This window comes from Simochromis diagramma, unplaced genomic scaffold (genome assembly GCF_900408965.1).
Source record: "Simochromis diagramma unplaced genomic scaffold, fSimDia1.1 OVJJ01000321.1, whole genome shotgun sequence".
Classification (NCBI taxonomy): Eukaryota; Metazoa; Chordata; class Actinopteri; order Cichliformes; family Cichlidae; genus Simochromis; species Simochromis diagramma.
In genome coordinates, this window is record NW_024386772.1 from 10,918,906 (window position 1) to 10,944,922 (window position 26,017).

The 26,017-nt window shown below is 41.3% G+C and overlaps 1 protein-coding gene across 7 annotated transcripts; it reads right to left on the reverse strand.

Annotated features, from left to right (window-relative positions):
• Nucleotides 1–90: 90 nt before the first annotated feature.
• arhgap44a (Rho GTPase activating protein 44a) lies at nucleotides 91–25,798 on the reverse strand. 7 transcript variants are annotated; one of them, XM_040048377.1, is made up of 22 exons: nucleotides 25,460–25,797; nucleotides 15,547–15,586; nucleotides 14,505–14,624; nucleotides 14,349–14,425; nucleotides 14,078–14,189; nucleotides 13,868–13,944; nucleotides 13,646–13,760; nucleotides 13,395–13,463; nucleotides 12,707–12,788; nucleotides 12,321–12,448; nucleotides 12,068–12,179; nucleotides 11,548–11,629; nucleotides 11,294–11,374; nucleotides 10,692–10,805; nucleotides 10,506–10,597; nucleotides 9,494–9,677; nucleotides 8,624–8,641; nucleotides 8,327–8,515; nucleotides 4,945–5,090; nucleotides 4,434–4,835; nucleotides 3,733–3,784; nucleotides 2,600–2,709 (listed from the first exon to the last, which is right to left on the reverse strand). In XM_040048377.1, exons 1-21 carry the CDS (start codon nucleotides 25,510–25,512, stop codon nucleotides 3,777–3,779), a joined length of 2,301 nt encoding a protein of 766 aa, XP_039904311.1. In that variant the 5' UTR covers nucleotides 25,513–25,797; the 3' UTR covers nucleotides 2,600–2,709; nucleotides 3,733–3,776. The 7 variants fall into 7 exon arrangements, 6 of the variants coding, with proteins under 6 accessions (XP_039904285.1, XP_039904321.1, XP_039904292.1 ...); XM_040048351.1 differs by lacking the exon at nucleotides 3,733–3,784 and having other exon boundaries at nucleotides 91–2,709; nucleotides 25,460–25,798; XM_040048387.1 differs by lacking the exon at nucleotides 3,733–3,784 and having other exon boundaries at nucleotides 91–2,709; nucleotides 4,761–4,835; nucleotides 25,460–25,796.
• Nucleotides 25,799–26,017: the final 219 nt, after the last annotated feature.

The following is a 26,017-nucleotide window of genomic DNA, read 5'->3' on the forward strand; positions in this document are numbered from 1 at the left end:
TTTTCTTTCACGCCACCCTCTCACCCACGCACGCACGCACACACATGCACACACACAAAAAAATGCAAACAAACTGGGCTTTACTTTTTCAACATACTTGATGATGAGGTGAGTTAGGAAATATAGGCCAACTTAAGTTAAATGATAAACCTATGCAACTTTGTTGCAACCGATGGATATGCACTTGAAATCTGCTGTTACTTTACTGTCGTAATATTTCTTTTAAACAATTATGGTTTGTGTTATGGGGAAGGGTACATATTTTTTCCCTTGTTTGGCAACATAATAATTACACCTATATATGCATGCTTTTAAGTGGCTCCAAGTTCCAGTAATGATTCACAAAAACGTTACATTTATGCTGCTCCGTACTGGTAACAATACATGCCATAAGGCCCTAATCAACCTTCTGTCCAATGCTAACTCTTACTTGTCCTGTTAGGTATTACAAAATCAGGTAGCCTGCTATATGAGATCTGAGTCAGTCACATTCAGAAACAAACCTGCCTCCTTGTATAAATGTATGGATCCAGCACAGAAAATTAAATCCTCTAGCACACATTAATTATGTCTATAGTTCCAAAATAACAACCGGTGTGAGGGCACTTGCAATTGTCATACAATTACCACAACTATCAATATAATCAACATCACTAAAATCTTCATAAACAAAGTCCATTGAGAACACACACTGAGGCATACAGTAGATTACTTCTGGAGCGAGAATAATCTATAATTAATTTTGGCAGAGATTAATTCGCACATAAAATAATAATAATTATAATCAAAAAGGCTTTCAAATGAAATTAATGGCTTATTTCTGCAGGTTCGGGAAAGGTGACTTTGACCACTTTTTGGACTCTCGTGGATGAGTAAACACTGTAATTGCACTTTAACTGACAACGTTATTGTCCTCGGAATCTTTGAAGGAAATTATACTACCACTGCAGCATCTGTTACATGATAAATTTGTATCATTAATTGTCTGAAAATAACAGCAAAGGGCAATTATTTCAAATTTAAACGTGCGCCAATTTTACTACTAACAACAGCAGTTTAGAGGATAAATGTGTCCTCATTATGAATTCATTAGATGGCCCGTGCAAACAAATCATTTACTCAAACAAAAAAGAAGAGAAGATGGCATCTGTGTGCAACTCCTTCGGCCTTTAGCATGCCTGAAGTCAAAGCTTAAGAGGAAGAATTAGAAAGACCACATTTGATTTTTTTTTCTTTAAGCAGAAAAAAACATTCTGCATTTCTGCTGCAGCATCATAGTTACCTGGTGTTAAAGTGAAAAAATTATGACTCTACAGTAAACCTGTTCATTGTGTGTCGGGACAAAAATAACATCAAATTTTTAATCATTACATTTTCTACACAATAAATATCAGCACATATATCATTATTATATATTCAAGATATGCATTTTACATATAGTTTTCCTCTCAGCTTATATACATCAGTTTATGTACAGTCTTTGTATTTACACAAGGGGTCAAAGGTCACTGAACCTGAAGCACTTGAAACAAAGTTAAAAGAGAAAGACATACGAACCTAAAGGCAGTGTAGTCATCCATCCGTTATCACTCACTGTTACAGCACTGGGGTGGGAACTAAAGTTACTTTTCGGTGTGAACAACAACAGTAACACTCGCACAAAATAAAGCACTGCCATTCTCAGGCCCTTGGTAAGAAGCAGGTCGATCGATATTGGCTTGTCATGCAAACACGTCGTGGTGCTTTCTTTCTAAATAAATAATGGATGCAAGAAGTACAAAAACTTGAATCATAATAACATTCTTCTCTTACTGTGCTGGTATAAAGTGAGTTAAAGTGAGTTCACCTAAAGATAAATTTCAGACAGAGCACTGTAGCTGTACTTGCGACAGAAGAGGGGAATTTAAAATGGGGAGTGGCACTAAGAAAAACAACGTTAAATGTTACTCTGGCATGCAAAGCCTGTCTCTGGGGCTCCGCATATTCCTAATGTGCACAAAACTTGAATACCCTGTGAGCAATAAAACCAGACTACGCTCTCGCTCCGTGTTTCCGTTTCACCCTGAGGATGGGCTTTGCTCCAAACCATGTCAGGCTCTGAGTTTCCCTAACCAAATATTGTACAACTTGCAAATATCATATTGCAATTTGATTGCATGTTCTAATAAGGCAAAAAGAAACTTGAAAACACAGAAATACAGACCACTGCATTAAACGACAAAGCAAAGCTATAAAAAGAAATTAGAAAAAAAAAAATCTTTTTAATGCAATACTCATCTAAATTCCAGTCTTTCCTCCTAAAGGCAACTGTTCCTCCACTATGGCATTTTGGTGTGTTTTTTTTTTCTTTTTTCTTTTGGTAGTTGTAGTCACACTAATTTACTAGCAAGCAGTTGGAAAAGTTCAGTTTGTTTGCAGCCTGTAGCAGATGTGAGGGAGGGTTCATTTTCTGGTTGGCAATGGTGCGGCCAGTGTTTTTCCATCGGGCCTTGGCGGAGACAGTTAAAGAGTATGTACAGCCATAGGGGTTCTGGAAATGATGCCTATGGGTGATAGGTCATAGAGTGGTGCTCTGGGGCTCCTCCTCAGGCACACCATCCCCCTCTGGATCTGTCACTGCCATGGACCTCCTGCAGGGGGCACCGCTGAACTCATCGATGAGGCTGTCCAGATTGACATTGATGGAGGGGATTTCATAATTGAAGATATCTAATGGTGAGGATGGGAAAGGTGAGTATGGTGAGCAGAATAGTGTGGATGGTGATAATGAGCACCGGGAAAAGGAGGAGGAGGAGGAGAGGGCAATATGACAATGAAAATGGAGTGTAAAAATGAAAGAGAGCAGAAATAATATTAATTGTTTTGAGTCTGAACTCATGGTAAGTGGCATATGATCGAAGGAATCAGTAGATTACGTGTGCTTCACATTTTACAGTGTGGTGCTGATTATGTCAATAAACTTGGTAGAGGCTAGTGTAGCGAGTCGCTGCCTTTTGTGTCTTTTGAGACAGGAAGAACAGATATTCTGTCAGATAAAATACAATAACAAGTCAAAATGACTGCACAGTGACAAATTACATGTTTACAACAGTGGACAGATAAACATCAAGGAGGCAACAGGATGTGTGTGGAACTCTCTGGAAAGAAAATGGCACCAAGACACCAAGTGGGCTTAAAGTAAGAATGGAGATCTCTAGAGGACTGAAATTAGTATTTGCTGTGAATATAGATACTCTTACGTGCTGCTCCATTTAATGGAAGCGGCAGATCCAAACAGAGACGGATGGCTACTCCTGTGTCGGAATGAGATGGAGTGTGGCAGTGTAGTAAGAGGAAGCAGAGGTTATAAAAAGCGATGAACCTGCCAAAGGAGGAGTGGGGGTTACCTGTGACCCCCCTGATACGAGTGGCAGGGGCGTTGGAGATGTCTGCCAGCATAGGGCTGGGAATGGGGAACAAAAGGAAAGGGGCTTTAAGATGAAACCGTTGTAAGCGATGGCATCTGCAATGTGAGCGCAGTGTGATGCACTCTGGGAAGTCCTTAAGCCGTGCATTATTGGTTGAAGACAGTGCAAGGAAAGTACAGCCAACCTGCTAAAAAAGGACGGGGATTATGATTGGGCATTACAGGGTAGGTATGTTTGAGGCAGGCTGCAGGAGACCCCAGAGGCATCCACGGTACGAGGCCAGGCAGTGAGATGGAGTATATGGGGCGGGGGCGGTCTGGCTTACCCTAAAAGTCCCCCTCACACTTAGCCCACACTGAATCCCTGGCCTCACACAGCTGCAAAGTACACAATAGTAGCAGGGGGAACAAGAGAATGATAAATATAACAAAGTGACAAAATCACTGGTGTATATATATTGACAGAGCACCTCAGTTTGAGAACATCATATTGTAGCTTTATCGTTGGGTTTGTCTGGCTAGGTTTCCACTCCTGCTACCCAGTAAGAGATGCTAGACTGGTGTGAACTGTGTAAGCCTCTGACCTACCTCTGCCAAGTGGGGGTCTGGGTAACACAGATAAACAGAGAGCACATGATGAATCTAATGGCAACTTTCATACAAGCAGGACGAGCTATGCTTCTCTGATGTTTCCACACATTACCCAGAAACATCATCACATAACACAAGCAATGAATACATTGGTCAAGAGATTTCCTTACTACAGTAGCACAAGAAATGCTAATATTTACATTTTCTTATCATTCTCAGGCATCTGTGTCTAAAAGGCAACTTGTATTCATTCAGACATTTGTTTGGGAGCAGTCAGTAAAGGGGACAGGTTTGTCTACAGTGACAGGTTCTACAGAGTCCTACACTCGTCCACCGTCTCCATTGGACAGAGCCACAGCGAGTCTGAGAGAGGGCCGCTGCAGCCCCACCTGTGGGGGTGGCGGTGGGGGTGTTGTTGCCAAGGGTTGATGTTTACCTGTAGACATGCTCTCCCCAGGAGACAGTCCATCCAGGAGGCCCTGCTCCATGGGCTGAGGGACTGGGGCCACAGGTGGGCCAGTTAGCCCCGGAGGGGCTATGGGTGGCTGAGGAGGGGGCAGGCTGGGTCTCTGCCTGGGCTTAGGGGCAGGCCGCGACTTGGTGAGTGTCCCCGTCAGGGAAGGCGGGGACGAAAGAGAGTGGGGTGTACCCAGTGGGGTCTGCCCAGGGGAGGACGGTGGTACTTGACCTGGAGGACATGCCAGTCCATAAGGGGAAGGGGTGCTAGGAGGTGTAGGGGACAGGCTGACTGGTGACGGCTGACCTGTGGACTGGTCAGACATCCCTCCAGACTGGCCGTATGGGACCTTAGGAGGCACGGGAGCCAACTTCTTGGAACCTGTTAACACACCATAGTCATATTAAAGTTACCTGTGGAAATATGAATAAGACATGTTTAAAACTTCAATGTCAATGTCAATGAAAGCACATATTACTGAGGCCCTGACCTTTGCGCAGGGTGTGTGGACTGTGCTCTGTGGAGTGGGGAGACTGGCTGCTGCTTTGAGGGCTACTGCTGGGGGGTACTGTTGGACCTGCGACCTGGATGGCTTTGTGTCCAATTACAGGGGAAAGCTCTTTACTCTTCAATGAACTGAAAAGGATGGATATATATTAGTATGTGAACATATAAACATATAAACAGTGTTTTGGACTCATCGCAGTCTACATTTACAGTCACTACACCATCATCACCATCATATACATGGCTGCTTCCACTGTTAATAACATTTTTCTAATCTCAAGGAAAGCAGTTCAAAATCTCAACACCTGTTTGTTATTTTTTTAATAGATTTACAAAAATTTGGTGCACAATATTCTGTATGGATGCAGATGCTTTCAATCCCCCTGCAACAAAAGCTACTTCTGGGTGTTTCCTTATTCACAAGGGGTTGCCACAGCAGGTAGCTCTACATATTTGATTTGGCAGATTTTTACAGCAGATGCCCTTCCTGATGCATCCCTGGAGGATTTCTGTCTCCCTCTTAAAAGGAATCATGGCTCTCTTGCTTGGCAAATGTGTAAACCACTACACTATAGAAAAGAATAAGACAAACACTTCAAAAAAATAATTGAGCAATACCAGTATATTGACTATATATGTGCTAAGAAACTCAATTACTGGGATGTGACATTCATTTTCATGAGTGATTAACAAACAGAAAAATTCCACCTGGGCTTGCAGAACGTTTGCCAGATTTAGTAAACAACAGGGTGTGAATACGGATTGAATGTGTCTTTGGACAGTGACAATACACTCAAAATAGATGAGAGACACTTCATGCAACTAGATATGACTGACAAAGTATTAACTGAGTACATAAATGAACCGAAGTCGAGTGACTCTAAATAAACTGCATGAACAACAATAACAAATAATTGCTTAAAAACGGTTTAGAAACTTTGTTTTACATGACCCATTTGAATACCCCCCCACCCCCTCCACCATCACCACCACCACAAGTAAGAAAAAAACAGACAAACAAACAAAAAATAACACACTTATAGAAGTGCCATTTAAAGTTGCCGTCTAATTAAATGGTATTCGTTTTAGTTGTACATCTTCAGCAGACTTCCGAACCACAGGTCATCAGCTTTCCAAATCACAGGAAAAGTGTTAAAAAAACAAGTTCTGACCACAGACAGAGATTTGGTGTAATGATTCACACCGTCCTGTTTGGTAGTAGCACCAAAGACTTCTGACTCAAGAAACTATCAGAGGCAAAACTGTAAAACTCAGCACTTTGGGTCCAGCTGGAGGTACTGCACTGTTAGGGTTCCCAATTTGCTAATCTCATAAATCCTTAAAATTCTTCAAAAAAAACGAAGAGGTTTTTCATGTACTGTGTGCTGGTTAGTAGAAAAACTGCAGCAGACTTGACAATAAATACATTTCTATTCTAGTTCGAAGCCATTCCTTGTGTATTTATCATCTACTCAATAACAGCAACAAACTGAGCGCTATATAAGCCAGTAACATCCTTGGTTGCTAGGCAACCCAGCTGACAGGCATCCTGAGACAACCTGTGTGTTACAGAATCTCAGCTATGCAATTTGATGGGAGAGGTAATAAAAAAAGAAAAAAAGAAAAAAGCAAAAATATGAGCCAGCGAGCTAAAGGAGAAATACAGCTGCCACTCTGTGATGCATCCATAGTGGCCAGGCGTGTGTTGTATTTACCTAGTCAGCCTGGGGGGTCCTCTCTCTCTGGCACAGGGGCAGGCAGCCCACGGCGGGGGCGGGGGCACGGATGAAGGGAGGCTAGGGGGGTTGCCAAGGCTCTGGTCATGACGGGTTAGTACCAAGGGGGTTTTGACGTAGAGGGGCGAAGCATTAGTGTCTTGTGGGGGGGCATGCGACATGTCACCAGGCGGGCTGTGTTTGGGGAAGTGAAGACAGCTAGGTTTGGGGTTCGAATTGATGTCAAGTGACGAGGAGGAGGAGGAAGAAGAGGAGGAAGGGGGAGGAACAGGGGGAGTGAAGCCAGACCAGCGCATTGGGGGTGGGGGTGAGCCAGGCGGCTGGGACTCTGGACCTGGTGCCACAGGGCGAGCGCAGGGCGGGGGTTTGGGATAGAAGTGGTGGGGGGCAGTGTGGCACATAGAAGTGGGGTAAGGGGGGGGGTGGACGGTCCTCCCCTGGGGGTGGGTGGGCATGAGAGGTGTCCGGCCGATTGAGCGACACGTTGTCTGAGCTGTAGATATTAAGAGAATAGACAGCACAAAAGAAACAGCTCTATTGACTGAACAGGGAAACGCACTGGAGCGATATAGGATAAGCTGTTTGAATGATTAAGGTGTGTTAGTGTGTTAGTCAGTTCGAAGCCAAAACCAGTAGGCAAAAAAAAGTGCTGCATCTTGCGGTGGGCAGTGGGTACACAGTCAGCTTATTGCAAATACAAAGACAAGCACAAAGAAATAGCAAAGAAAATTAAGTTTCATTGTGAAAGAAAAAATGATAACAGTGTGTAGGACTCCCTCTGTGATCACCTTGTGTCTGCACACTGCATAGAGCTGTGAGGATCCTTCTCTGGAACCAAAGTGCTGGTCTGCAGCTTTCAGTAATACCAAGTTGAGTTGATGACTGAAACTCTCCTCACTGCTGGATATGGAAGCCCTACCCGCCTTAATCCTATATGACTTGTTTGTATCGCAGGTCCTGCAGTCAGCCCAGGGCAGTGTGAAACAGACACAAAACCCTTTCAAAGGCTGAAAGAGCCACAGGAAATGGGGGTGGGGGGAGAAAGACAGCCAAGCCAGAAGCCATAATATTTCTTGTCTGCCACATAGGCAGAGCCAGTGACCATGAGGTGATTACTCATGTGTTTAATTGTGATAATGATACCAAAGAAATTGTGAAATCAGTCTGCGTGTCAACAGAAAAATAACTAATTCACGACCAAAGCTGAGAAAGCCAAGCCACAACAATGGGATATTGGATAGATTAGCATGCACGCAACAACTAGCAGGTTGAAGCTTTGCGTCACGTAGATAAACAAAACTTGTTTATACAGTATTAGGACTAAAATCCTTCAGATTTGAAAAGAAATGGGCTTTTTTTGGCAAATTTTACCCACAGTGACCTGACAAATGGACACAAGGACAACTCTAAGAATGTGTGATGTCTGAAAACAAATTCAGAACAGAATGCAACATGAACATGTTGAGGGAGATACTCCAAAAAAAAGATGGAAGCATTGCATATGAATGGAAGCATGGTTAACATGGCCAAGAACCAGTGCAAGATGATGGTGATGATGGTGATGACAATAAAAACGAACACGGGTGGATGCATGGAGAAGCGAGGGCCAGGGTCTCCACGGTGACTTACCAAACCCTTTCTCCAAGTGGAGGTGTGGCAGAGGGAGAGATGGCAAGCTCTCCGGGCTGCTCGGGGATGAGTGTGTCTGCAGGGGAGCCGGGGCCTTGCATGCCTGGAGGAGTGGAGGAAGCCTTACGCGCCAGGGTGGATGAACCCTTACGAGACACCCAGGAGGTATCCATAACCCTGACACCCATACTGGAGACAAAAACATGTACAGACTCATGTGTGACATCAGCAAAACTCATGTGAGGCAAGTGGGGATAGTAAGGAAAGAAGTCGTGGGAAGAAGGAATGATACAATACCTTTGTATCTTCCTAATGCTGCGTTAGTAAGGGAGAAGAGAGGCAAAAGTGACATGAGGTCATAAGTAATGCAGACAAGGGTCACAAAATGTTTAATATTTGATATGAAGCGATGATTATGGCAGGGAGATGAGATCAACAGTAGAGGGAACAGTAAAGGGATTCAGAGAGAAAGTCAGGTCATATAACCAGTATGTGCTAATCTGCTGAATGCCATTTAGAGGGTTATTTCTTCCAATTAAACCTTTATAGTCTAAGAAAAACTCAGGCTTCTCCCCCACATTGAATAGTTGCTTAAACAAATTTAGATTGATGCCTTTAGTGTTACATCCTTTGTGTTCACTTGATTGGGGTGTTTTGTTCAAGGTGTTGGTTCTAATTTCTCCAGTGATATTCCACCGTCTCAGTGAATGAGTCACGCCAGGTGACGTGCAATCCAGACTGTGAACGAGGAGTTGGGTGTGGGAGGATGGGATTGGAGAAATATTTCCTCTTGAAGAAAAAAACCTAGCAGCTCTCCATCAGAAACCTGTTGCCATAGAGACCATGCCATTCAAACTTATTCAGCCCTACGTATTTAAATGAGGGCAGTTTTCAGGCTTCTCTTGATGAATCCTGATAATTAAAGGTACACCTGTATATATTACTGTGAGATAAGATATTTAACAAGAAACTGATTTCCGTGCTGCTTATGAAGGCTTCTGACTCATCCGAATGAAAACTTTAGATCGGAGGATCTTAATGTGCAAACGCTGCTCTCCTCAAATATAAGAATTCAGTATCTGTTGCCTGAGAAGAGGCGTGGGTGGAAAGAGAGAGACTGAAGGAGAGTGAGAGGTGGGTAGCAGAAGTGAGCACTTGGCATCATACCCATCTTTCTTGTAAAACTCCAGCATCATGTTGTCAGTGGCGACACTCAGTGGGCGTCGACTCTGATCGTGCTGCTGCTTGCGATCGGATTGGTCCATGTCTGGTGAGGGCATAGAGCTGTAGTTGGAGTTGTGGTTGGTGTGGATCGGGCTTCCATAGCTGCCTGTCAAGTTGAACTCAATCTCTGAAGCAGAAGCAGACACACCATCAGCATGTAGTCTATTATACTTACAGTAATGTTTAGAATTGTGTGCGTTTTGAGTGCACACAATTACTCCAAAAAAACCACAGTTAGTATGAAGAACTGAAATAACTATAATAAAATTAAGATTAAGCTATGCAACAAATACAGTACTAAAATGACATTTTAATGCTTTTTTTAGCATATGAAAGTCTACAGAGAACATCCAATCAATAACAGTTAATCTTCAATTTAAGTCACATGCTGCAACATCAGCATTGCACTGTGCTGTGAATCAATGTATAATGGTAGTTGATACACCAACCAGGTGCTGCTCTTCAAATCCACAAAAATGAAAAAAAAGATGTATACATTTAAATATCACCAGAGTGAGTTTCTTGCAGTCCCTTCAACATACAGAAATATGAAACAACAGTGGTTCTTTTATTTCTGAAGCGTGACAAAAAACAGGCATTACCTTTGTTAAGGGTCCATAGTGTCTTGTCCATTGTTAAGTATGTTTATGTATGTTTTTTATTGGGTTAGTCAGTTTGCTGTATTGCTGTATGGTGTTTGTTTGTATTATTATTGTCTTGTATTATCAGGCTGGGGAGAATAGCCATGCAACCATATGATTTTTGAGATGTTTGCATGATTATGACATGCAAAACTATGTCCATTTGAATAAAGCTAAACACTTTTTTGTTCTGGGCAATTTTTTTATCATCTCAAATCCCCTAATTGTTACTTACAATGATATAATTTAAACAAGAAAACAGATAAGATGCCCAGCGCAGTTACAATTTTACATACATAGTGTGTAATCCCCACCTCCAGGGAAGAACCAGTCAGCATGCTGAATGATTGGCTCGATGATGCCAACAATCTGTAGGGACACGGTCGTCATCATCTCTGTCATGTTCCTGGATAGAGCAGACAAGTGAGCTATAGCAGAGTCACTCAATCGTTGGTTTAAATCCAAAGAATAAAATTATTAGTTGCTTTAAGAATACATACGGTTCATTGTGTGTCCAGAGCAAGTTTGGTCCAAGGACAATAGCCATGTTACCAGGAGTCATCTTGTTAGCATCCTGATACTCACTCAGCTTGGCTAAGAATTTGATCAAATATCTGTAGGATTGGATAAAATTAACTGTGCATTTTAAAAGTATAACCCACTGTTTTTGGTTAGATGTGACATGTCTGCTTGTACCATTTACTGATTATAAAGTTAAAAAAAAAAATGATAGCAGCAATATTAGACGTGCCACCTACAGGCAGTAAATAAGACTGTAAAACAGCATGAGTTATTGCCTGCAGGAGGTACAACTACGAGTACTGCAAAGACATTACAGTAATTTTCTTGTCAGTGATTCTTGTACTTCTAAAGTTGCTGATCCTGCTGTTAATATTATTTCCTGTAGGTGGCACAAGTTGAGTAGATATTTGTGGGATTGAAAGGATTTCACCCGGATTTTCACTTGGATGTGGTCCAGTTTTGTTTCTACATACTTTCCCGGTTTTTGATCTCCTAATGTTTTGCTTATGATAGTAAGGCTACACTGAAACATGTGCAATCCTGCAAATCAATGGGCAGAAAATCAGGGAAAGAAACTGACCTGAAATTGTTTAAGTTGTCTGTGGGGAGTTTTTCACATGTTGCCATCAATGCCTGTAGTCTCTTGTCCATGTCTTGAATGCTGAGGAAATATAAAGTCATTACGGTTTACTGTTGCTCCACTTCTTTATAAATGTCATCATTTTTCTTTTTGACAGTTAGGGGCCCTGTACTAACACGCTGAACTGGTTTCTATTTTTAATCACTGCCAATGGCACAATTTGAGAAAATACTCTTAAGAGTACAGCAACTCACTTGGAGGCTTGAATCCATTCATCATAAAGTTCAGTGGTCATCAGTGGATCTGGGAGCTCACGAAGGTATGATTTCAGGGCCCCTGTGGGATTAAAAAAACAAGGACAGCGTAAAAACTGGTCAGCTCTTTGAAAGAAGTGGAGGGTTGTTTTCTCTCTACTGGCGAGCCCATGCTCCATATCTCTACTCCCCTCTAGCAGGCCCTCATAGCTAGTGCATCTGCCAAAGTCAGACAGCTCAACACAGATTTCATGCTAATCTGTGAAATGAACAGCAATATCTGAAGAAAAAGCTCTTGGGAAGATAACGCAGAGGAAGACATTTTCCAAAGAACCACATTTGCAAAGTGCATTATGTCCAAAAAAAGACTGAAAACACTTCAGCTTTTTACAAATGAACTTTTGATCATGGAGTTAAAATAATTGGCTGTTTACAATTTAGCCTCTAACAATTACAGAGAGTTGGGATTGTTGTTATGGAAATGTGCTTTGAACAATGCATTTATGTGGGCGTAGATCACCTGCGATGGCGTGTGGATCGGAGGAGTACTCCTGCACATCAAGAACTCCACAGTCCAGGGACGCTTTCAGCTTCTTTAGCTTGGAGGCTGATGGAGCCACTCTAAAGAGGCCCTACAGCCCCCACACAGGAAACACGTGATGTGTAATTATCATATCTAACACATCTGAGCAGGAACACAACGCAGATTTTGAATATTTCCATTAAATGTTAATTATGGACAAGTGATTCATGTATATGTGCGTTTCTTCTACCTCCTCTTGCATGCCGCACTCTAGCAACATGGTGACACAGGCTTCGATGGGGAAGGCAATCTCTCTCCCACTTATAGTCAGGTGTTCCTCCAGGGACTTGCCATACGACGGCTTCTCCACCCACGCCTCTGCAATACCAAACAGTGCCCAGAATCACACGTGGATAAAAACAACCCTATGCATCATGTCTTTTGTCTAGCAATTGTAAATTAACCATTAATTAAATATCAAGGTGCATAACTGTTCCTTAATTATGTTGTTATGTAACATGCCAGGCCTATTAGTGTATTCTTTACTGATCATCTTGGTATTCCTTCGGGTACAGAAATGGAGCAGATCTCAACACAAACACACACACATAGCTCTTGACACAATGCATGACTCACCTTGGTGAGCTTTAATCTGGGGTAGGACACTATGAAGAATCTCTAATGACTTCCTGTGATATTCTGCCTGCGTTTCTATCAGCTACAGAGGAGAGCAGGGGAAAATAAAATATAAGATAATGCACCAAACAATTATGATTTTAAAGTCATCTTCAGTGTTTACTACAGCTTGTGTTTAAACGCAAAAAAAATCTGATTCTTATCAGCCGCAACGTTAAAATGTCCGGCAGGTTAAGACAGCAACACTCATCGTCTTATTCATTCATTCACTGACACGTAGTACTCATCGCTGCGCACCAAGCACACCCACCAATTCAGGCAATGACACGCCCTGAAGGCAGTGGCTTCAACCAGTAGGGCAATGCTCGCCGCCAAATAACAAACCCGCTCGGGAATGGTTTTAAGCGACACAACAAAGACACCAAGGCGTTGACCTAACCGAGCCTCTTAGAATCCTAATCTGGATATGCCAGAGAAGGCCTGATCACAAAGGAGCCAAAATATCAAGTTTTAATGCCACATGTCCTGTCCATACCCCAACAGGTTAGAAGTGACAACATGAGTGGGACCTACATGATATGAAGCAGTTGTGTAGCTCCCATATTTAATGTTGTTGGTGTAAATGAACTCTTACACCAAAAGACAAAAAACAAAACAATTTGCCAATTTGATGACATATTTGACTTACCGTCTGGAAGTAGTTTGCATAGTCTATTTCTTTGGCCATGAAATTGTACATATCTGCTGACAACTGATCCTGAAAAAGAAAAATCGTCTTAAGGAAATAATCTCACTAACATCATAGATAGAACTTTAATATCATTCCATGACTGTGGCCCATTTGTGTCTGATTCATGTGCAAGTGTTATAAATCAAAGAGGAGAGCAAAAGTAGCTGGATGAAGGCATGATCTACACGTAGCTCTGATCGTTGACTCACTCTGCAAATCTCCATCCGATTGGCTGTCTCCTCCATCTCCTCTCTTAGGGACTCAGACTTGGCACCGGGCTGCAGAGTGCTGGGGTGACTGGATGACTTGGATGACTGTTGATATCTGTGGGTAAATGAAACAGTCGCCCCTGCTTTAGACATTCCAAGTTTTTATTTTAGCAATACACTAACCACAGCAGGTTTTAGCCTCACTGTTTGAACACTGTTCACCTTGTTCGTGCTGAGTCCATGTCCAGGACAAGTTTAGCTAAGTGCTTCCTCTGTTTCTGGATATTAGGAATGTCCACCTGAAAAAAAAATCCAAGGAGTTAATATGAAAACAGTCAACTCATTATACTTTGTTTCTGCTAATAGCAATGGAAATAAAAACACCAAAATGCAACTTTTAACTGGGACATTAAAATAACACTATCTGCTCACCTCTGCAAGGACATAAAGAGGCTCCACCACATCTCTCTCTATCTGGTACTCAAACTGAATGAGTTCCTGGGCGAGCTTCTCCTCTGTCTCCCCACAGAGCTTCAGCATTTTTCTGTTGGTAAAAGCCAAGCACAAAGTCATAAGCAATCAAATACAATTAAAATGCATACAAGGATAATAAGGACAGAGAAGAATTCAGCTGCCAAATATGTAATTAAAGATGACTCTGTGTGTGTGTGAGTTAAGCACAGGCGTATTAGTAGTCACTAACCCCAGGAGAGAGTCTTCCCCCAACACTGCAGCCCCTTCTTCCATGCATTGTGCCAGGATGGTAAGCGGTAATTTTTTCTGATGGTACATAGAAAAAATGTTACACACACTTCTGTAAACTTCAACAGTTGCCAGCAGGACTGACGCCCGTACTCACAGAAGGTGACTTTACAGATCTCTTCTCCATATCAGTCCCCTGCTGACCCTGCAGGCAGGCATTCAGTTTTTTGTGAGTGCTGTGTGACACCTGCTTGACCAGATCTAGGCGTTTCTCCACCTGGGAAAGCACACGCAGACCAGATGAATGTGCTTACATGCACACATGTATCCTCACAGATGCAACATAACTGTCAGCTCTAACGCAGCATCATGAATCAGCACCTGCTCTCTCTTCACGGTACATACTGACAGTAAACCTGTGATATTTACTCTCAGTAAAATTATATTTTTAAATTAAGAAGTAGGATAGAAGAAGTCAAACATTATGCATTATAGTTAAGCCTTTCTATGATTCACTTCAGTTGCACTTAAATCTAACACACAAACACTATCTCTCTCTCTCTCTCTTATATATATATATATATATATATATATATATATATATATATATATATATATATATATATATATACACTATGCAAAAGAAAATAAGAAACAGAAATATGCAAACTTTATTGTAAAAAAAAAGGCAAGCTTTCTTGCCATTCCTTCAATTAGTCTTCAGGAATAGTTCTCTGGGCTTCTTGAAGGACATTTAGAGCTCTTCTTTGAATTTTGGCTGGTTTTTGTTCTGTTCTGTGTCAAAATAATAAAAGGGCAGCCCTCAGCCCTGACCGATTGGGCATGATGGGAGGAAAACAAAGAAACAAAAAAAGAAATCCTCTGAAAATGGTCATGTTTGAGGATTTGACTGAAAATAATTGAAAAAGCAGCCAATGTCCAAAGAAAAAATAAAAATAAAAAACACTTTGGAAAGCTGGCAGAACTGTGACTCAAGTGCACTTTAAAAAAAGTACAGAATATATAGCAATTAAAGTACATTGTTCCCAATGTACCATGTGGTGATTTTGACGGACATTATTTTTGATGTTTAATAATCATTATCAATTTATTACAGACTACTAATAATTCACTGCTGTTCACAGGTGCACATATATACACATCTGACATCACAGCTCCCATACACATCTACAGCTCACCTGTAGAAGGTCTTCGCTCAACACCTCTGTTTTTTCTGCCCTGTAAAGATAAAAAAAACAAACAAACATATATATTAATACGTTTTCTTTCGTATTCTTAAATCCACAGAAACATGATTGCATGTGGCAATTTTATCAGTATGTAGGGAAAGATATGGGAATCAATTCTAGACCAATAAAACATTACTGCTAGATAGCAGAAATTCTTGGAAAATGTTCATTCATCATCTTTCCTATGCAGAGCTTATTAAATTTCATATATTAAACACTGCATTCAAGAAAGAGAAGCAAACTTTCTCACTGGGAAACTAACCCATGGTTTAAAGTATTTGGCTTCTCTCTTCCTTGTATTATTTTATGTTATTTTTTGTTTTCTGATGAAAACAAATGAAAGGAATTATTGCACAACGCGCACAAAGGATTACGAAGCTTTGGTATGCTCTTCATTGGGTAGGCGGCATCTTGGTGCTTCCATATACACACAGAACAGCTGCCACAATCACACAGTTTCTGATTCACACAGGAGAAATAACATCAGACATGCTACCTTTTTAAGTTCTTGATGACATGCCAGTTTAGTTTTGAATAATTTAACACATTTTACAATTCTTGCGTGTCTTTCTCAAAATGCTGTGGGTATAGAAGGCTCATTTACCAATGTGGCAATGCTCCAAAATTTATAGGCCGCATGCACACCTGTCTCTTTGGTGTAAGTGGGTGAGTTTGTGTAAGAATGCAAGTGTCTCTTTGAGTTATCATCTTCAACAATACATAACAACAGCACATTAAAACCGCCGATTCAAATGTGTTAATTCCCACTGCATCACATCCTACTAAAAATCCAGCAGATGGGGATTGAGCCAAAGACTGAAGGAAAGGGCTGCAGAGCAGATGAAGCAGATAAAGCTACTCATCCGGAGAAGTGAAAGAGCCATTAGTTCAGAAAAGAGCAAACCACTGGATTTTACAAATACATGGTGTCAGCTCAGTTCAATCAGCTTTCATTTTATGACTTTAGTCAGCAAGGACATTTTCCATATAGCTTAACATGCTGTTTATGATTCTATAAGAAAAGACAGAATAGCCACTTGTCTCCTAAGAACAATTTTATTGTACATTTTCTTTTTTGTGGTAAACTATTACAGAATCTGACACCAACCAAAACTTTAATGCATGCAATATATAAACAATATATAAGGAATACCTAATGTGGAGGTTAACATATGCTTTCTGCCAAGAAACAGGGATCGGGCAGACCATCTGACCTCCTAAAATGAGGCATTTTCAGATCCCCAGCAGAACACAGTTACTTGGGACTTCCCTTCCTGTGCACACAGCCTCTTCCTGTGATTGTGCCCAGACTATGCCCATGCCAACCGCAAATAATGAATCTGAATTTATCTTGGCAAAGCAAATTATATAAAGGACCTTGGTTTGTGCAATAATTGTCACGAGCCAGGGGAAATAATTCAGAAGCATATTACCAAAATGCTGTTTTCATGTATGTTATCAAACAGGCAACATAACAGCTCTCTAAAACTGTTGCTAAAAAGAGGCAAAGTATGAAATGACTAAAAAGTGTCTAATGTTGACACACAGTTGTTTACACATTACCAACAACAGAAAGCTGAACTATTGAGGCATTAGCATCTCCAGCCTCAGAGAAAAAAAAAATGTGAGCATGGAGCCATGGGAACTGGGTCAAATCATGTACCAGTGGATCTAATCACAGCCAGCCTCTCGGAAAACTGCTCTACTCAATGAGCTAGGAGGCAAAATACAGGAAATGTGTGTGTGCATGTCTAAGAGAGAGTGACAGAAAGATAGCAAAGCAAGAGATTTCTGGCATGATTTATAAGGATAACTGTGATCGCAGATTGCAGATTACATGACAAAGGGAGGACAAAAATAACCCAAGCAGCACACTAAAGTTTGGCACCGTTCTGCTGAACACTCCACCAGACAAAAAAACTCTGAAATGCCATGGTTTATGAAACAACCTCCCATGCAAGACTGTATTATGTACTGAAAGTAGGTAGTTGCTCTGCATTGTCACTGCCACTGTCTATTGCAGGCTGATCAGCTGACTGGATTTGTTGTTTAAAAGGAGGCAATAACAATTTAAATCATAGACATCTAGCATCCTCAAGGACCGCAAGCGGTGTGGCTATTATGACCTAGACATCAAACAGATTGGAGCCTATCTTCAAAGGCAGCGCTGTCTTGTTCTATGAGTTTGTTTGTTTTCAGAGAGTGGCATTTCCTCTTAGGAAAGCAGCATCGCACATAATCTTGCTGCGAAGATGCAGAGAAAAAGCAGCATTGTCGAGGCATGAAAACTGGGGGGTACTGAAGTTTCTTGGCCCTACCGAACCTGATGTAAGTCTAGCTTCAGGGACAGCTTAGAGGTGAGGAGAGATGTTCTTCTCAGCAAATATCGTGCAAAGTGAGACCTGGGAGGAAAATAAAGACGTGGGAGAGTTGGCAGCCTCGCAGGTGGTATGCTCATGGAGGGAAAGGGAGACGTTGCCAGGTTTATGCCAACCATCTGCCACTATGCAGGCATTCCTTTACCTGGAACTGGTGATGACTCAATACAAACACGTGCACAGTCATCTAAAAATATGCAGGTTAATGAAGTAATGTTCAAATTGCAGACATTTATTACAGTCTTGCATGCAAAATGTAACACTGGTGAAAAGGACTTCAAATCGGAGCAATGCAAACATGAACGATCCCAGAGAGCGGAGGAAGATAAATGAGTTGACACAATATTTGCGCAAGATGATCAGCTGCCAGAATGACAAACTTTTTCTACATCTGGGAGGAACGTTAGCAAAGAGCTGACATGAACAAAAGTCTAGGTAAGGTCTGTTTAGGACATATTTGTAAGGTTTCAGAGATTATAAGTCGTTGTATTTCTGTTAAGTTGCAGTTAAAATGTTAGCTTGCATCTATATATTTTTATCTCAAGCTGTGTCAATGTTGGACAGCTGCATCGTTAGCCCCCCAGCACTGAGCATGGTTTATGAAAGCATAAATAATCCATGCTGACATAATCAAAATGCGAATAAAGAAGCAGCCGCTGTCTAGAACATATTGCATTGGTAGCAAGCCAATTGCTGGCTGTTGCTGACTTTCAGTTCATCTGAGATTCAGCAGGACAAAAAGGAAAAAAATGGTCATTATCTGGTTTGCTCACACTGCTAGCATGGCTAACAAAGGCCCCTACTCTGAGGCCTGGAAGAGCTACACTGGATGCTAGGTCTTGTACTGCTAGGGGAGGGTAGTGGAGCAGAATGGTGGCCCTGGGCCTCAGCGGGGCATTGCACACCCTGGAGCGCTGGCATGAGATCCACAGTCAGTTATATACATACACACAAGCAATGACACACACAAAAACCCACAATGGTGTTTATGCTTGAGATCATCCGTGAATATTTCTCCACTGATTGCTTTTTGTTTTCTCTAGACCTGCATCGTGCATCTAAAGGCCCAGTTGGTTTCTACCCAAATGATGAGGCGGGGCAGGCGATGGGATACGGGGTTACTAAAACAGAAAAACCCACTTACTGTAGTTGTCCACTAAACTAGGTCACAGTTCTGTCAAGTATGCAACTGTGAGCACATACATGCACACAGGCATGCACATATACACACACACATGCGTCCAGAGAAGGAGTGAATGAAAGAGAGAGTGAGAGCCTGCAGTGTTCAGTAATGTTTCACTGGAAACACAAGCATTGAGTTATCTCTAATAACTTTATTCATGGTGCGCTGAATAATTTCGACAAAAAGGCACGCAACAATGTGGCTTAACTGTGTTTTTACACTTGTCATCTGCCGAAAGACACACACAGACACACACACACACAGCAGCTAAATGACTTCAAATGCAAGCAAACAATAAACTACGACAAAGCAACAAAGGTCAAAACAATCCTTTACTTAGAAATAAAACCTTTTTTTGCCACCTTTTTTGTTAAAGCTATAAATTTCTTCACCATTTTGGGAAATGTAACATGTGCGCTGGCAGAGTCAAACGAATGTGATGAAACAGCTAATACTAAATGAGCGTTTCTAGGCAACCAAAGCAAAGGAACGACTATATTTGCTGTGCACAAAAAAAAAAAAGGAGCTGGAGAATGATCTTTTATGATTAAACAGCAAAGGGGAAAAAGAGGTAAATAAAACAGGAAGTTGTTATTAGTAGATCAGTGCTTCCTGTTCTGAGCCTATTGACATTCTTGAATGGACGGAAGTGAGCATGCTTAAAGGGAGTCACCCGTCTCATTTTTCTTTTTAACAATGCCAAGCTTGTCCAGTTCATTTATAGCAGTTTAGTACTAAGAATTATATACCAGAGAACTTTATGTACAGTGGTATCATCATAAATTTAGCCTTTAGTGATTCATTCTCTGCATCCCTGTTGGAGATGATATCATGAGCAACAGCCTGGGTCAACCCTAATACTTTGACATGTCACGTCAAAATATTGATGCAGCAATGCTATCCTACTGCTTTCTCTTGCAATCCAGTTATTGAGTCGCTGTTAAACAGTTAAACAGCTTCCCTGACATTTTGACTTGCTATTTTATGAGTTTTTGTGGGGGGGGAGGCCTCTCAGATAAATGAGGGTAATGCGAATGGAAACTTAAATGAAGAAGAAGATATTCACAAGAGGAAAATGGTGGATGGTGGTGGAAAGCGAATCAGATCTCTAATTAGCTCAACTGACACATTACTGGAATGAACAATAATGACATTACACACACACACACACACACGCTCACACTGACATTAAAGCGCAGTGAATAAATACACAATCCCTATTTCTTTTTTTCTTTTTTCTTTTTTTACCAATTTAGGGCAAATTACTTCAGTTACACAGAACTCATTATGTATCAGAGAAGATTGTCTTGTGATATATTGCAGAATTTCTGTGACACCATTATTATCATGTGAGTTCTTCTATTTGCCACCCTGCTGTGTACATGATCACTTGCACAGGAGCCAGGTCGATAGGGACAAAACGAAAATAAAACTCCACAGGAGAATCTGGATCTGATGGGATTAATCAATCTCCTTCAAAATGTTGCAAGTTTTGTTGTTTGTTCTTTAAAAAAAAATAAAATAAAATAAAAAAATCAGTACCGAGTTTTTTAGTTGATCTTTAGTACAGGGGCTCTTTAAGAGGTTAGTCTTTTGAATGAATCAACACGAGTGACATGGAGAGGAAGAAACAGCGCTTCTCTCTGATATTACATCATCTCTCTTTTGATGGCCAAAATGGCCCCTTGACAAAGGCTCTTTATCTCTACCATACCCTGTAGTATGCTGTCTCTGAAAGGCACTGATGGGGATATGGGAGGGTTACACTTATTTAGCAACGGCTCTCGCATGATCTAGCGCACACATAATGATTCACTTCTGACTGTTGATGGCTTCATAATAATTCATAACACCATAATGCCGTTCCATGTTCAGCTAGAAATGATTACAAAAAAGACAATAACAGCAGTGAATCAGATTGTGAATGGAACTTGCTCCAAGATTTATATGGTTCCAACCCAGAGAATCAAGGCTAAGAGAAGGAACAGAGAGCTGAGAGGTGGGGGACGCTGCATTTTCATGCAACAAGTTACCTGTCAGCGACCATATGCCCTTTTAGAGCCTGGCACACATTCTCACCAAGAGGTGTGAATGTGTTAATCTTGCACTGAATTTAAAAACAAGCACAGACACCTACTTCTTATTCTAACAGTAATTTGTTTTCAGTGTTAATATGGTCAGCTACATATTAGTGCTCAATGCTGTTTCTGCCCCTTCCTCTCTCTACTTTATACAGTGCAGTGAGAAAGTATTTGCCTCATTGCTTATTTATTTTGTGCATATCTGTCACACTTAGATGTTTTAGATAATCAAACAAATTTCAATAGTAGAAAAACCCAACATAACTCAAGTAAATACAAAATGCATTGTTTTATATGATGATTTCATTTATTAAGGAAAAAACAACAACAACTTATCCATACCTACCTGATCCTGTGTAAAACAATAATATGAGCCCTAATCATAATAACTTGTTGCACCACTCTTGGCAGCAAGAACTGCAATCACGCGTTTCTGATAACTGGCAATGAGTCTTTCACATCACTGTGGAGGAATGATGGCCCACTCTTCTTTGCAGAATTGTTTTACCTCAGCCACATTGGAGGGATTTTAAGCGTGGACAGCTTGTTTAAGCTTATATCTCAACCTAATATTAGTACTAAACTTCGATTAGGTCACTCAAAAACCTTTCAAATGTGGACTTCCTGGTGTGTTTTAGATTGTCCTGCTACATAAGCCGAGTGTGCTTGAGCTTCAGGGTATGAACTAATGACCAGACATTTAACTTCAGGATATTCTGGTCGACAGCAGAATTCATGGTTCCATCAATTACATCAAGTCGACCATTTCCTAAAGCAGCAAAGCAGCCCCAGAGCATCACACTGTTTGACCACCACCATGTTTGACTGTTGATATGATGTTATTTTTTTTTTAATGAAATTCTGTGTTAGTGTTACACCAGATATAACGGGACTGAAACCTTCAAAAAATGTGGACATTTTCCACACCCACAATCTGTAAATCGGCCACCTGCGTGCTTAACAATAATTCATTATCCTACTGCGTCAGAAAAGAGATAGAAACCGAGTAAGAGACAATGCAGGAAAGAGAAAGCAGCCCACAAATGACTGCCATTTTCAGATAATTGCATTGTGGATTGGTGAGCTAGAAGGCACAAGTAAGAAGAATGCATCTATCATAGAGGTATTTGCGAACACCACAAAGGTGGCAGAAGCAGAGTGCAAAGATGGAATGTGGGTGTGTTAGGGAATGAGATAGTCCTGGGTTTTTTTTTGTATCTATATGTAAATGTTACTGTGCAGGAAATCATATTCTTACAGTCTTGAATCATAGAATCTTTTTAACAGTCTGTCCTAGACCTACATAGGACAGTGAGTTGGGAATAGAGAAATAGGTCAAGAGAAATGAAGGGTGGGAGCTGGATGAACCAATATAATCTTTTGCTTGCTTCCTGTAAGGACACACAAAACAATTAGAATGTCTTTTTTTAGACAAACGCAAACACTAAAGTACCGGGGAGTTTTCACGGAGACTGAAATCTCAATTAAAGGTTAATGTCCAAAAATAATATTTATAATACAGGTCTCTCCTGCTGTACCAAAACACATTTCTGTTAGCACTAAAGTATGCATGGCTGCACACCCTTTTGCTCCACAGAGGTAATTGGTCAAGCTGGTGATCACATGACATGGGTCTCACCCAGGCAAGCTGCAGCAGAAGCAGAAGCAGCAGCAGCAGCAGCCGCCTTGGAGAGCCAGAGGGATGCTGACACAGCACACCTGAACACCAACCCCCAGCTGAAAGAAGACCTTCATTATAGACTTGCCATTACAAATGCCAATACAAGACAAAAAGACGAGCAGATATAGTAAAAAACAGTTATTAAAAAGATATGAGTTATGAGTCTATTCTTAATAAAGAAACCTGCAATAAATAAACTAAAGCATACCGGTAATTTTATTATTAAATCTTGTTTCTAAATGATAAAATGTAACTCTACATATTCTTAGTAACAGGAGCAGTCACTGGTATTATCAAATCTAAAGAGAGCACTGAGTTTCAGGGGGACCAAAGGCCATACCCACAGAGAAACCCTGCTCCAGTCTGAGGATGGTTAAAGCTTGAGTCAGCAGAACAGTTAATATGAAGCCTGTTTTCACTGTTTTGGCACTTTATTCTTTCCTATAGGAGCCCTGCATTACTCACAGGACAAAACCAGCGGAATTAAAAGACAGCTCAGGGGTAAAGCTAAATTAAGTCCATTTTACTTAATGCACTATATAATAGTATATCTTCTGCAAGAGCAGAGTGCAAGGAAGAGCAGCAAAATGACATTGGCATGATAAGACCGTTTCTTGTATAAATGCTTATAAAAGTCCAATAAATCTGCACATTTGTGATATGTACACATTTTCCCACTGTCCCACACTAACACTCTAAGGCATGTAGGTGCAGAGCACCTGGATCCACACATAGTGTATGCATACAGCATACGTGTTTACTTTATTGGTGGTAATATCAAGAAACATTTATGTTATGTGGTTTAATATAAGTAAGAGCTGTTTAAATTTAGCTCTCCAGATGAACCATGCTTCAGCACCTCTATACACCTCTTAAAATCCTTCAAATTATAAGAGGTGGAGAAATACAGACATAGTTACTGAATGGAGACACCTGCTCTTTTCTAGCGAAAGAAACCTCAAAACAAACAAAACATGATCGTCAAACCAGCATGATCGGGTCATTAGTTGCTAGATTTGGTTTTTCCAGATAGATGGTGATCTATCTCCACATGGCATAGCCAGTGTTTGACACTGTTCAAGGTCACCACAGGGTCAGATCCATTACTTCTTGATCCAAAGATCAAATCTCTGACTATGGTTTGAGAGTGGCAGTTCTTGTTATGGACCACTGTTATTATTAAGAGCCCAGCAGGGCTGTCCGGGGAGAGTTATGTTCCTCATTATCACTGTGGTACAAACAGACCAACTTAGACAGCCCCAGAAAAGAGCTAATTTTCTACTTACACTAGCACCACTTGGACCATCTGCATTAAATAAGCTGTATATGTGCACGTACACATGCATAAAAGGAAAAGTGCCATATCTTCTGTGGCCATCTGAAGTCCTCCAACCTGCTTGCCCACACACATATCCAGAATCACACCCACACACACAAACACAAACACTCTAATGAGTCACTAGAAGAAATGATGATAAAAAAGACTGAGGCTAGAAAAAGCAGTATGACCTATGGGGAAAACAAAAATGATAGCACCAACACAGCCTGCAATGTGTGCCCCTCCTTTTGGGCGCATAATAATAATAATAATAATAATAATAATAATGACCCACACCTCCTGGTCCTAATCCCCCACCTCCCCTCCCACCCCCTTGCTGAGCAGAGAACACCTTCTGGCCCAGCGCTGCTTGACAAGCTGCTTTCCCTGAACACAGAGGGTGGGGGAAGACTGATAAGCCCACTGGATCGGTGTAAAATGTCACCGGATTTCAGAACCATTCAGAAGCAGAGCAAGAACATGAAAAGAAACGGTGAGGACAGAGGTGGAAATCTGTCTTCAGAAACCCCTAATTTAGTTATTTTTAGGACGTTCAGTGGAATGGAAAACCGTCCATTTAAACTGACACATATCATTCCAGAAGCGCATCAGGGAGGCGTGATCACGACCTTCAGGAATTCACGGAGTGGATAACTCACGCCTAAGAGGTGCTTCCCTCCTCACAGCTGATATCACTGCGTAATAAAAACATTGCGCCTTTTTCTCATTTTCCCCTCACGTCGCAGCCCACACTGCATCCGTCTGCATCACGTTTACCTATCGACAGGTTCGGTGACAGGAGTATATTTTAATCACGACATAACTTGGCAATGCCATATTTGTCAAACTCCACCGATGATACTCTGTCATAAAAATTGGGTCGTCACTATTTGATGGTCCATGTCGCTGTGATTTTCTATATTTAACATATTTCCGTGGGCAGGTTGGAGCTACTGTGGCAATGCGCCTACACGCTGCCTATGCGGTAGCCTATTCCAGTTGGTATTACGCATAGAACACTTAGGGCGTTTTGAACATGAGGTATACAATATACTTCAGTAAATAAGCAAAAAGCGCAAAAAGGGGAAAAAGGGGGCAAATTAAAGAATGAAAGTCTGTTTGCATTCATCCGATTCGCATCCTACTGGGGCCATGCAGGGGGGTTCTCCTCTCTTTGACTTGGCCAGTCGCGACAATAGCGCACGGAAACGGTTTCCTTACCTTCCCACCGTTTGGTTGGCGAGCTGTCGCATCCGATTGAATTGCTTCTTCATCTTGTATTTTCTCTGTTAGCACCTACGAGGGGAAATATTCCGCATTACTTCTCACAATACATATCTCCATCCTCCACAGAGGTGCAGCACAAATTCCAATCTCCCATTCCCCCCCTTTCCCTCATCGCAAGCTGCCAGCGCCGAAGAAGTATTCCACGATTACATATTTTCAATTGATAGATATATGTATATTTTTTGCACATCTATATTTGCTCCATTGCCTGCGCAGGGATGCTGGACCAGTCCACCGCGCGTACACACAGGCAGGGAGCGACAGCAGTGACAAGTAGCGGCTGCGCAGCAATGCAGTGTGGGAAATGTAGTGTATCTATGGCTGACTCTTGAATAAAGACTCTATTCTTGCCGGTTCCTGTGAGCTATTAGGCTTAAACGGATCAAATGTGTATTCATTTTTGCATTTTTGTATTTATTTCTTATGTGTGTGTGTGTGTGTGTGTGTGTGTGTGTGTGTGTGTGTGTGTGTGTGTGTGTGTGTTTCTGTAGA